The 13,371-nt window shown below is 38.7% G+C and overlaps 1 protein-coding gene across 1 annotated transcript in view; it reads right to left on the bottom strand.

The window, feature by feature from the left end:
• Nucleotides 1-13,371, bottom strand: part of TOX (thymocyte selection associated high mobility group box) — a 314,252-nt gene that overhangs the window by 147,332 nt on the left and 153,549 nt on the right. The window contains exon 3 of the mRNA XM_055546055.1: nucleotides 2,087-2,329. Coding sequence (XP_055402030.1) covers nucleotides 2,087-2,329 — 243 coding nt within the window. The remainder of the gene's footprint in view (nucleotides 1-2,086; nucleotides 2,330-13,371) is intronic.

Below are 13,371 nucleotides of genomic sequence, written 5' to 3' on the forward strand. Positions count from 1 at the left end.
TTCTAAGTGGAAAGAAGCATGAAGAATTAGGATGAGAGAAGCTCATGATAAGCAAAGAGGGAAGCACTGTAGAGGAATGGCCTAGATAGTGGTGCTTCATGACTGGGACCAGGGCCAGTCCTGAGCCTGTTAGCTGAGGACAGAGTGACCAAGAACAGCAAACCTGGGCAAACTCCAGGTGAGTGTACACTGAGGTTACACACTCATCTCTTATAGAGTGATGGTGAACTGGAAGAGTCCTCGGAATGCTGCTGCTGCTGCTGCTACTAAGTCACTTCAGTCGTGTCTGACTCTGTGCGACCCCATAGATGGCAGCCCACCAGGCTCTGCCGTCCCTGGGATTCTCCAGGCAAGAACACTGGAGTGGGTTGCCATTTCCTTCTCCAGTGCATGCTTGGAATGCTAAGAAGGAAAATTATATGAAAGGAAAAGGGTTTTGAGACTGAAACTCTCTGACTGAGGATCTCACTTCCTCCTATGGCTCAACCTCATGAGCACACGAGGATGAGGTAAGGAGGACAAAGCTGGTACTTTCTGCACTGTATTCGTCCTTCCTCTTCTTCTCAGTGAATAGGGGAGCCTAGAAAGCATGACCTGGATGCCTTATTGGCTCCTGAACTGGGTCTGAACCTTAGCCCCAAAGAGGAATAGCCACATGATTTTTCAAGGTCACTACTCTGAAGTAAAACATTATTCAGATTTACACAGTGTATTTTCTAAAAAAAATCCACCTTCCATTTTATGAAGTCACACTAATACTCTTAGGATACATTTATACAGTGTAATATCATCTAAAAACCAAGACAATAGTGTAGAGATTTTTGCTACTGCTGGTGCAGGGAATAAGTCCTCTCCTTCAGGCCAACCAGCTAGCTGCCAGTTTTGCGGAGAATCCTACACCCTACCATGCCCTGTGGCATTAGGCTCAGGACTTCATTCCCCAAACTACAAATAGATTTCTTTCCACTGTCCATCTCCCCGCTTTATGTTCATGGTTAACAGCAAAACCTTCTCACTCAAGTTAGAGATACACCCAAATTATTTAGATAAGTGATAATATCAAACACTTTCCTATCAGAAACAACATAAGATAAACAAGTTAATCGATTTGTTCATTGGGAATATGGCAGCACTGTTCAGTGACTTATGAAAATGACAACAGAGATGGTTGGACTGTTAAGTGACTGAACAGTGGAACCAAAGTAAAGACTTTAACATCCCACCTGTCATTCATTAGAAGTTTCTATTAACGTCAGAGAGTTTCATGACATGGTAGAAAGCTCTGCCCTTGGCCATATACTGATGATAATATCTTTCACTCCATGAGATATAGACAGAGAAATTATTAAGGTTTTAAATGACGTAACAGTCAGAAGGAAAGATTTTATGATGTCCCTATTCTCAAGCACAGGATGCTTGTTAGAAATACAGACTCTTGGACTTTTGGGTGGGGCTAAGAATTTAAATTTTGCTAGTTTTCTGGTGATAACATATTCTTACTAAATTTGAGAAGTGTCAAACATTAGAAGATTCAGAGTAACAACAAAGTCCAAGATACAGGAACATTTTAGTAGAGATAAATTTTGATCACCCAAATTATACCTTCAAAATAAAGATGAAAATTGTTTTCTTGCTTTCTGATTATATAAATTTGTGGGATTTGAGAGCAGAAAACAGGGGTGAAACCAACCTTCATAGCAGTTCCCAGAAGATGTGGGGGATCTTGCTTGTGGTGAGAAATCCTGCACTAGATGAGACATGGCACCTTCATGATAATTTTTATCTAAAACCTAGTAAGACAGTTTGACCACATGACTGGACATTCAGTGTCAAATAGTATTTAGTACTTTGGGTTATAAATATAAGTGATCAAATGTGTGGTTAATGGATTTTGCCTTGACTTAAATATAAGATGGAAAACTGTATTAGGATTTTACAGGATTTATGGAGAACATCTTCCATGGCTGAGAACTATTCTAGTTTCAGAAAGCCATGTTATGATGATTGAAAGCTCCTCGCATGAATTTAGGCCTTGTCAGTGTGGGGTCCCCGACTCCCCAACACAAATCAGGAAGCAGACTCTTACCACAGAAATGGAGTTGGGAAGCAGTGCTCCATCTTGTCCCAGCATATTGGAGACGGTGATTTCAGGTAGGTCCATGTTTTGTGGATGAAACGGTAGCAGGCCATTATGGTTCATTGGGTGACACAGAGAGTGGTAACCAGGTTCAACCTCATTCAGCTGCACCAGAGAGTGATCAGGGAGGGAAGGAGGAGTGATGGGAGGAATGTTAAAGTCTTCACTTTCCAGGCTTGGGCCAGGGTAGGACTGAAAAGACAAGGTGATATTGTTGCAAATTACCATCCCCTTCTTCTCATCATGGTGAACAAGCACACAGGACCCCTTCAGATAGTATTACAAGCAGCATTAAAGATCTGGCAAAGACATTTCTAATACTCAGATTATCCCGCTGCAAGTTCTCTATTATGCATGGAAGAAAATTACCTCAAAGGCATAACCACTTCTCGTATAAAGAGTGCTTCCATTAGGCAGTTTTATTTTTCCAAGAAGCTGGGCTCAAACAGATTTCAAAGGTCCCATTAAAATTTTCCAGAGTTTTAATCTAGCTGAATACCTTTTTCATAGGAATTGTGGGGAAGGAAAAGCAATTTATAAAATTAATATTTGATCAAACATGTTTTGTAGGGCTCCCTACTGCTCAGATCATGAGATGTAATAAAATGAATTCCAGAAGTTCTGAGGTGACTGCTTTTGTGGTTTGAAGTGCTATAAGCTCACAACTGACAAAAGACAAAAACTTAGTAAAGCTATAACTTAAATATGTTGTGTAAGTATGGTTGCAGGGAAAGTTTGACATATGAAGACTATGCCATTAAAAGCTATTTTTATCATGAAGATTATGTCATCAAAATAAAAATTAAGATGCTTTTCTTGATTTCTGATTATTTACATTTATTTGATTTTCCTCTAGAAGATGACAAACTCAAAAATCATTGAAATGCAGTTTGGCTAATTATGAAAGGCAAAATAACATGAATATCACTATAATACTAATTGAGGAATAAAAGTCAATTAGTAAAATAAGTAACAACATATGAGTGGCTTTTTCCTTTTAGAAAGTAGCTTTTAGATAAAACAGGAAAGGAGGGAGCAAAGAGGAAAGGAAAAAGCATACCAGGACACTACTGCTTAAAAATAGAATGTGGTAAACACGGAACTGATTAGTAAAATGCTGTTACCAATTCATATCAGAACACAGTGAGAGTCAGCAGTCTTTAGAGAGCAGGTGCCATAATGTGAAGGAAACAAAGGGGGTCCAGATAACTCTTGCAAGCCTATCTTTCAAAGTAAGCGAGTCTTCCTAGTGTCTGAGCGCGTGGGTAACAAGGGCTCGCTTGTCTGACAGCAGCACGCCTGCTGGAGTGTGCAAGATTTGAAATGAGCAGGCAGAGGGTAGGAGCCAAAGAAAGTAGTCTAAGGTATTCATGGGGTGTTCAGCCAATAAGCTGCATACTCCTGCTTCCAAGTGCCTGGGGTTATTTTTTCCAGATGGCGTCTATTTGTCTAACAGAAAGAAAATCTTCAAGTTGCACTTGCTAAATGTTGTACAAGTTTTGATATATTTGTTTAGGTTTTGTCAGAAGACATGATTAAATGAAGAGCTACTTGGAACATCTGGCATGGAGACCTGGTCATGTAGAGGCATGTGTGGGTTACAGACTGGGGTGTATGAGGGAAAGATTTGATTCATCTCTGCAGGTAATTTTTCTAAAGTATCTAAAGTTCTGCTAAAAGAAAAAATCTCCAGCTCTAAAAGTTCAATCATAAGTTTCCAAATTTTCCTGTTTACAATATCTGTCTCCTGACTGAAAAATATATTAGTGCTTTGTGTGAAAACTGCAAGTTTGGTTAAATTCTCACTTGCCTAAAATATTTCAGACCTTGAATCTATAGATCTAAACCATCAGCTCCAGGTACAAGTATTCATATAAGTAAATGTAAAAGATGCAAAATGGGGGAGGGGAGAGGAAGCACATTTATCAATGCTGACTTTGTGTAAAGCACTGTACTGAGTCCTTTCACTATGCCGTCTTCATTTAATCCTTACAATAATCCTTTGTGTGGCTATTCTTACCGTTTTCCTAAAGAAAAAATTGAGAGGCTAAAGTTAAATAACTTTCATTTAGCTGGCAAGCAATCAGAACATTTGAAGGATGAATGTAAGAAGGATGAAGGTATTTTTAATTCTAATACTTATGTAATGTTTCATTTCTATTATTTTGTTAAGTTAAATGATACAAAGTTGCTAATACTCAATTGTTTTTGATTGATAAAATTTTACAATTTAAGAGTTTATATTAGCATCAGCCTGGTCCCAAATTCTACCCCAATGCCCATCCCATTAAAATCTAATATTTACTCTATAAGAGCACAAGTATTCATAATTTGTCTTTTTGTCAATATTTCAAAGGCTGAACTTGTTGACACATGTCTTTTAAGAAGTTATCTGATGTCTGTTTGAAACTTGCCTGAATAAGGTACAATTAATTCCAGTCATAAAGGAAAAAGATGTTTTTAACTTCATAAATGCCATTAAACAACTGAAAATACCCAGGGATATTCTACCTATGGTGTACTATAACTTACATTCTAGAATTTCTCCAGTCATTAAATCTTAATTTGTAGTGTTTTAAAGGAATTTAATTGGTATCACTTTACATCCAGTGATAACAATTGTACTGCAATTTAACTAAACTACATGGTTTACTTTCATGTAATTACACATTAAGGTTATTTAATCCATGCACTTATGTACCAAAACCACAGATCCCACAACTTAACCGGTAATGGGTAGTATGTGGATCAAGAATTTTAACAACAAAAGGTTACTTAGTAGTTTCTGTTCTTTACATTGGAAGTCATGAGATGGTTATTTGCCAGGAGCCTATTACAGTGTAAATTGATGCCATATAAAAGTATCATGGTAACTGCATAAATGTCAAAATGTCACAGAACTTAGAAAAACTTCACTGCCAGACTAATTACTAATTACTTTTTAAATCTGGAAAAGAGTTAGGTAATTCTTCAACACTGACTTCCATGACACGACTTTATTTTGATTTCTTGAAATCTAGTAAGTCTGACTTAACCATAGTAAGTTACATGTTAGAGGCAATTTGCAGTTTGGGGGGTTATGTAACAATTGCTAATGACTCAGTATTTTCCCTCATTCTCCACAAAGCTGCCTGGTTACAGTCAGCATCCAATGCTTGTTGAATGAATTAACAAATGAATCACTAAACAAATGCATACAAGAGTAAGTGATGGAGAAGATGACTTTTTTAAAGGCATGAAGTTTATGAATATACCCATGCTATGGCATGGGCATGAATAAATACACTGTATTCCCAAGAATGCACTGGCTAGATGACCACATGGTATGGAATGCTGACTGCTCAGCATGTTGGGAAGTGAAATTACTATATCTTGTGAAAGATGTAAAGGCTTAAGCAGCCTGAGAATGCTGGGGTGGGGTGGTTTGGTGTGCCTCTCTGGCTATTTATTCATCTGTCCCTCTGAAGTGGCTTGCGCTTACCACCCCATGGTAACACAGAAGTCCCAGAGGATTCCTAAGGGCGGTTTGGGGCTCCTGGCTCTCAGGAGATGTTGGACCTAACCCCAATGCAGCTAAGGACCAGGCGGAAGCCTCAGTTCCACATCAGGATCCCAAGGGGTTGGCCATAGAGGGCATGAGAGCATGCTCTGAGCATAGAAACTGGACACCAATGATGATACCAGGGGCTGAGTAGTCAGAGAAGCTTCAGTGAATGTCATTCCTTGCACTTCCTACCAATTCAGGATGCTTTTCTGACTCAGGCTTATTTTCTTCCTTCAAGTCTCAGTGAGGCCAGGTATTAAAAAACTTTCATCCTCCAATTTTCTTGACACCAAAAATCACTTGATCCTAAGACCCTGTATATCCCTATGAGACCCAGGGCTATGTATTTTTTTCAGCCTGAGTTAGAGGCCACTAAGGATCAATTCATGGTCTCTGAGAATCTAGAGGGCTGAGTTCCAGGGTATAGTGCTGGAGAAGAGCAGGTATGGACCCTCAAGGTGGCATTATCTTCCTGATCAGCCTTGACAGTGCCGTTCACCCCTCCCTGTGTAGAGATCAGAGCCATGCAGCTGCCTCCTCCCCAAGAAATGACAGAAATCAGTGGAGACCATCTCCACAAATGAAGAGAAAATACTGAGTTAAATAAAGGTACGAAATTCAAGCCAATATGTTTAATTTTACCTTGGATCTTCACCAAGTTAATGAATGGTGAACTGGAATCAAAGATGCATGCCAAGTGATTTGCTCTAAACCATAGCCAGTCAGCATGATCCAAATGATTCAAATAACTCAAAATTCGATCACTGCTACTTAACCAAACTCTCCTGACCCCAGGACTTCTCACTGGTCCCAGACAAAGGGGTGACTCATTCTACTGCTGGTTCTAGGACATGGCTCTGTCCTAGAGTTGGGGCAGGGGGTGGGCTCTGTGAGTCCCCGTGTATCTAGGGGGCAGAAGTCAAGGTCACGGAAAGTGGGAAGAGTGGGCAGTGCTAGTACAAGGCTTGACTACCACTGGAATGTATGTGAACTTCTCCAAGGCCACGAGGGAATTGCTGGGAGCATTAAAGTAGCAATTCCAAAATACTATCATCCTTGAGAGACTATTTCTATGGTCCTAAATAACAGATCCAGTATCTATTCAAGTCAATTTCTTAAAACCTTACCATTGGTATTTGCATATTTAGCTTATAAAGTGCTATATCTTTCTCTGAAGAGAAGACAGATTTTAGACTGGTTGAGAGTATTTATAATGCCTCCTCAGAGACTGATAAGAAGGCCATGTGGTATGCTGGAAAGACTGAAGCCTCTGGAGTCCAGCAGATGGGGCTGCTCCAGGCTCTCAGAAGCATTTATTAGTGCGGGTTCTGGGGCAGCTTTCTTACTGCTGGTGAGCCTCTGTTTCAAAACCTGCTTTATGGGTTCTTAGGAGCATGAAAATAGAAACATAAGATGGGTAAATGCCTAATAATATATGTCTGCCACATAGAAAGTTCTTAATAAATGGCAGCTTTGGCATAGCTATGCTTATTGTAAAATGGGTTTACATAAACCATGAATTGGGTCATATCTGAGAAAACAAACAAGTACAGACCAAACAGGAGAGGATTAGACATCATAATAAAGGAATTTCAGTATATTTACCATTGATCAGACTTTACATTGAAGCAAAGTGTTGCCCCATTCGTACGTAATGTGTTCATTTAATTACTCCCTATACATATCTTTTGTCTTTATTTTAATGGGAATTAAACTGCAATTTTAGAATTAAACTGCAATTTTGAAATTAAAGAATAACAAGACAGTGGGAAATGGTGAATAGGTGAAGAATGCTGAAGAGCTCAGACAACAAGGACCTCAAGTACAGAGAACCACAACTGATTCTTCAGAGAACTTTGCTGCAGGCCAGCACCCATCAGTACTGACAGTTCCAACCTACTAACCCACGGATGAATCTGTGAAGCAGAATTTCAGTATCTAAGTTTGCAACAAAAGCTGTATTTTCTAACATACTGTCTTGTGTCCAAAGGAAGACCATATTCCCTTGGAGACTGTGGTCAAATTGCTAATCAGATGGTTTGTTTTTGAGACAAGAATCAAGAGTTTGGCTAGGAAAGTAACAGAAGAGCCTTCTCATATGTTTTGATTTGATCTTTGGGGAAACTTTCTAGCCACCTGACTAAAGCCACTGTCTTTCCCCATGTCCAACCACCCCTGGCATTTCCAATCCAGTGAAAAAAGAAGGAAAATCTCTTGCCTGATTTCTGGAAGATCTCATTCCCCTGCCTGTTAAATGACATTTCTTTTTCATCATTTTGCTTTACATATTCCATAGCCCGGGTATCCTGTTTACATTGTTTTCTCCTTCTACAATCCACACTTCCTTTCACTACAGTCTGTCCTTAATTTTTGTTCTTATTCTGAATTATTACATCTGGATAGATAAATTAAGCTGATTTTTCTTTTGACTACAGAGAATTTATATTTTTTTGTACTGTTTAGATAAGAGGGTTAATAAATGCTGACCAGGAACAAATAATGGGAAATCTCTTCTGGGCTTTGTCTTTTCTTCTAAAAATCTAGTTTCTCTACCAGAAGGGCCTTGTATTTGTAGGTCTCTGTCCACATACTGTATTCATTATACAGACTGTTCAATCTTTGGTTGACAAGTCCCATAACTCAGAAAAATTCAAAAGATATCATCTTGTACATATCTTTAAATTATGTGATGGCTTCATGTGATCATGCACACACTAAAAATATGGCAGTAGTTAGAATACTGTAAAATATGTTTCCCATATAGATCTTTATTTGAAAGATAAATAGCACTGCCATCAAATGTATATGAAATGCCTTAATTTTTAATCTATAACATAATTCCTGAAAGTTCAGGATAGAAAAATGCCTGTGTTTAAAAATGTTTCATCTTGTATTATTAAAAATTCTTGTTGCATAATTTAAATAACTGAATGAAAAGCAAAGTAAATTGAGTTCATTAGGAAAATAATAAACTTCCTTTGTATGTTTTCAGAAGTTAAGATATTGCATGTCATGGTGCTTTCTCTCAAAAGAGTTTAAATAGCATCAACATTATCTCCAATTTCTTTTGAGAAGACCTTCAGAAGTAGGTATTTTTCAGATTCTTTTGTCTCTGCATGAACAAGGGTTGATAGCTTGAAACTATAATGTATTACTGTGGAAAGCCTTGGTCTGTTACATAAATCATCTGAACACTCAGTAAGAATTGTCCAACAGTGCCATTGATGTGCTCAAGCCAATGATCCTGCAAACAATTTTTTTGTCTTTCTTCACATATTAGACAATAGCAATAAATCATCTTCATTTAAAAACACACAATGCACTAATTTTTCAAGCAACAGTTATCAACATGCAATTCTGGGTAGAACGTACTACATTTATTTTATTTGTGCTCATTAGTTTTTGTAACCTCTTTAAATAAAAGGCAATCAGTGCTTCATCTGTCCTAGAAGCATTTGTTGTGTACCTACTATGTGTAAGGCATTCTGCAAAGTGTGATTTGAGATACAAAGAACTGCAAGAGTTTGTTATAGAGGAAGTAAATTAGACAAGAGAGAAAAACTTGGTCTTCCAATAAAGCAGCATGTCAATTGTCAAGCTAAGTGATATTTGGGTGTAAATGAAAGAAGAATTATTTGGTGCAGGAAGGTTCTTACAAGCAAATTTACCCTGATAACAGGACCTGAAGATCAGACACTTCTGCTCAGATGCAGTAAGTGATGAAGGGAAGACCACGAAACTGACAAGCAAATCCAGGCAATGCAGCAAGAAGGTTCATCAGGGAGGTCAGGTCTTCAATCTCTAAGAAAACTTCAAGGGCAAGATTGAGCCCATTAAGCAAACAAACTTTGGGGTACTGAGCCCAGTGCGAGCCTCTAATGGGACTCATTTTTATCGGATTATTAAAAATGGGTGGGGTGCAAAGCCTGAATGAAATCAGAAAACAGGGTTAATGTGAGGCCGCCCCAGATGATTTCTGACACTGGGGCCAGGTTTGGGAGAACTCTGACCCTTGAGGTGGGGTTCACAGGCTGAAGCTTTAAGGATCTAGTGGGATCAGGACAGTGGGCTAAGCACTCTCAAAGCAGGGGTGGGAGGGGTAGGGAAACCCAACACTCTTCTGGGTGTCATGACTGCTGCTAGGGCCATTCTCCAGCATTTCAAGAAAAGTGCAGAAAAGTCCTTAGCACTTACATACAGGTGTTTCTCTTGCCATAATTCATTAAGGATGCTGGAGTGGGAAGAGATTTTTTCCTCTCAGAGTTGTGTGGGGGCCTACATGAGTCTCTGAGCTGTAGTTTTAGGGGGCATTTTAAAATCAGGTGTTGTGTGCTGTTGTCATAAGGACCTTCTTCTTGACTGAAAAATAAAGCTTCTGTGAAACAAACAATGTGCCACCCCTTCCCCTATATTCCCAACCACACAGGGCTGCTGATTAGGGAGAGCAGACTGATGTGGGGGAGCTACTTCTGAAACCCTAGTAGGGCCCCAAGGATGTTCTGCGAACAGGTCATCATTCTACATTCAGTGTTTAAAGGGTATAATTAAAACATTTAAAGTTTCATTGCTTAGTATAAATTTCATGTACAAAAACTGCCTATCCTTCTTTATAGTTTTCCAGATGTCTTCAAGTCTCACATTGAGTTCATATATTCTGAGATTCAGTTCTACACTTTTTTTTTGGTTTATTTTAGAAATAATCCATGTTAAAAGAGAGAGAGAATAAAGAAAAGAAAATATACATGAAAAACTCACATTCTTTCAAGATTCTTTTTAGTCCATGTTTGCTATTTTGTTCTGGAATTTTGTTTTATTTTTAATAACCAAAGTCAGATCATAATACTCTGATTTTGGAGCTAGAAATGCTATATCCAGTACTCATGTCCTCTCTTAGCAGATATAGGTACTTAATTCTCCTAAACCTTAGTTTTCAAATCTATAAAGTAGGGATGATAATAATATTCAATTCATTCAGGGTGCCTCAGGGTTAATTGAGATAAATGAGATAATATAAGCTTTAGTTTTTCCAGTAGTCATGCATGGATGTGAGAGTTGGACTATAAAGAAAGCTGAGTGCCAAAGAATTGATGTTTTTGAATTGTGGTGTTGGAAAAGACTCTTGAGAGTCCCTTGGACAGCAAGGAGATCCAACCAGTCCATCCTAAAGGAAATCAGTACTGAATATTCATTGGAAGGACTGATGCTGAAGCTGAAACTCCAATACTTTGATCACCTGATGAAAAGAACTGACTCATCTGAAAAGACCCTGATGCTGGGAAAGATTGAAGGTGGGAGGAGAAGGGGATGACAGAAGATGAGATGGTTGGATGGCATCGCTGACTCAATGGACATGGGTTTGAGTAAACTCTGGGAGTTGGTGATGGACAGGGAGGCCTGGCATGTTGCAGTCCATGGGGTCACAAAGAGTTGGACACGACTGAGCAACTGAATCGAACTGAACTGAATGAAAAATAATCTGAGTAATATACTATCTCATAAGAGCTATCAATAAATGTCAGCTGCATTATTATACCATCATAGAATCACTTAAAATGGATTGTGAATATTTTTCATGCCTATAAATAGCATCTACATTATTGTTAACAACTGCATATTATGTCATTGTGTTCATCTTCTGTAACTTACTCCAGTGTCCAGTAACTTATACCAAACATTTAGTGTATTTAGGGTATTTTTAGTTTTTCTCCTTTATGAATCACATTGCAGTGAATAACCTTAGGTATTTTTTTCCTTAGGATAATGTCCTAGAGTTCTATGCTTATGCTAAAATGAAATTAAAGAATGCTTGCTTGAGAGAAGACCTCAGAGACTATACCTTCACTCTGTAGATGAAAAAAATGAGGAGTAAAGAGGTTAAATGATTTGCTTGTATTTAGAGAGCCAGTTGAGCACAGGGAAAACTCATAGCATCATTACATAGAATTTTTTTACATTCAATAATTGAATAAAATACATGGGGTTTAATATACTATTTAAAGCATGAATGGCCTCTGAGCTTTAATAAAATTTTCTTTTTTAAGAAACCTCTGCTAAACTGAATTTTGCTTATGGTCAGATTCTTCTTGCTAAATCATACACAGGCAGCCAACATGGATTTGAGCATTCAGGATTGGCCTATATTTATATGTACATATTTTTATGTAAAATTTAAAATATAAACTACATGTGTTTATGGCCATTCTTTTCATTTTTCCTGTTGTACAGAAATCAGTAAATGTTGGCTATGTAAACTGACTGTCTTCAAGAAAAAGCCAAATTAGCAGAGGAACTAAATAGATGGCCTCTGCTCTTGGTTTGGGTCCTCCTTCAATTAAGGGGGACAGAAAAAGGAAAGATCATCATTCTCTGATATGCAATTTCTACTCTTTGGATCCTTCCCCAGGAAGCAGTTACAAGTGGATCCCTAGATATCTGAGGATCATCTTACTTTCCACAGTCTTTACTTCCAAGAAAGCTTCTGCTGAAATGGAGTTGAAGATAGGGGAAAGGGGGAAAAAAGATGAACAACTGGAGATAATTTTCTGAGTTTAAAGAAGCTAGAGTTCTTCCTCCTTCAGTTATGCAGAAGCTGGATCCCTGAGAAAGCTGGAGAAGGGGGACGATATCTTTGATGGCGAGACCTTCTAGACATTGTTTACGTTTTGGTCGAGAAAAGGAAAAGCTCCAAGAAGAGTCCTCAACCCAGACAAGAAAAGCAGAAAATACATAGGAAATGAGGACAACTATGATTGCCAAGGTATGGAAAAGAGGGGAAAAAAGGAATCACTGTTTTGGATAAAAGAAGCCAGGCACTGCAAATAAACACCTCTGCACAGTTTTTAATGTGTGTTTGAACAAAATATGAAATTGCTGCTTTGGTAGGGAAAAGATGGTCAAATATCTGCAATTTCATTTGGTTCGACCTGCTATTTTTCAGAGTATCCCCACACAAGGTAACACGTGTAGTTATGCAAATACTAACAAGGACTGAGATTAGCACATAAACATTTTGACCTTCAAGTTCTAAAATACAGTGTGGCCTTGTGGCCCAAGGATGCAGTCTGACTTGGGCGTTAGGCCTTCCTGGGCCAGAATTAGACCTGGATCATGTACTGTCTTTTTGATGTTTGGTCACTCCCTCTACCACTTTCATCCTCCGGGGACTATTGCAAGGATTCAATGAAATAACACATGCAAGGCCTTAGCTTATTTCCTTACAGATACAGGTAGCTGTCAACTGATAGTTATTACTGTTATGGACTGACTTCACTTGTTATCTTGGGGGTAAGGGGAATGCTAACCTAAACTTCCAGTCAAGCAAAAGTTTCCTGCTAAAACTTACCATTATCTTGTCAAGTAAGACATTTAACTGCAGTTGGAGTATAAGATGTAAACAGCTCAGTGCTCATGGTACAGGTGAGTTTGGGCTTCTCCGAAGGCAACTGCTGTCCAGGGCTGTGGGCCCTGCTCCAGTCCTGCAATCTTGTGGCCTGCCCCAGTTCCCACTCCTCCAAGGCCACTCTGGTTTGTGAGTTCAGAAAATGACTACTCACAATAGGCTTAGCTCTTCTTGAAGGTGGGCCTTCTCCTGAAATGCTAGGGGGCCCAGACACATCTAAGGAAGGCTTCTCTATTGGTCTCAAATCATGACCCTCAGAACCCATGTGAGTTTCAGACCAGGCTGTTCTAG

This window comes from Bubalus kerabau, chromosome 14 (assembly GCF_029407905.1).
Source record: "Bubalus kerabau isolate K-KA32 ecotype Philippines breed swamp buffalo chromosome 14, PCC_UOA_SB_1v2, whole genome shotgun sequence".
NCBI classification, from domain to species: domain Eukaryota; kingdom Metazoa; phylum Chordata; class Mammalia; order Artiodactyla; family Bovidae; genus Bubalus; species Bubalus kerabau.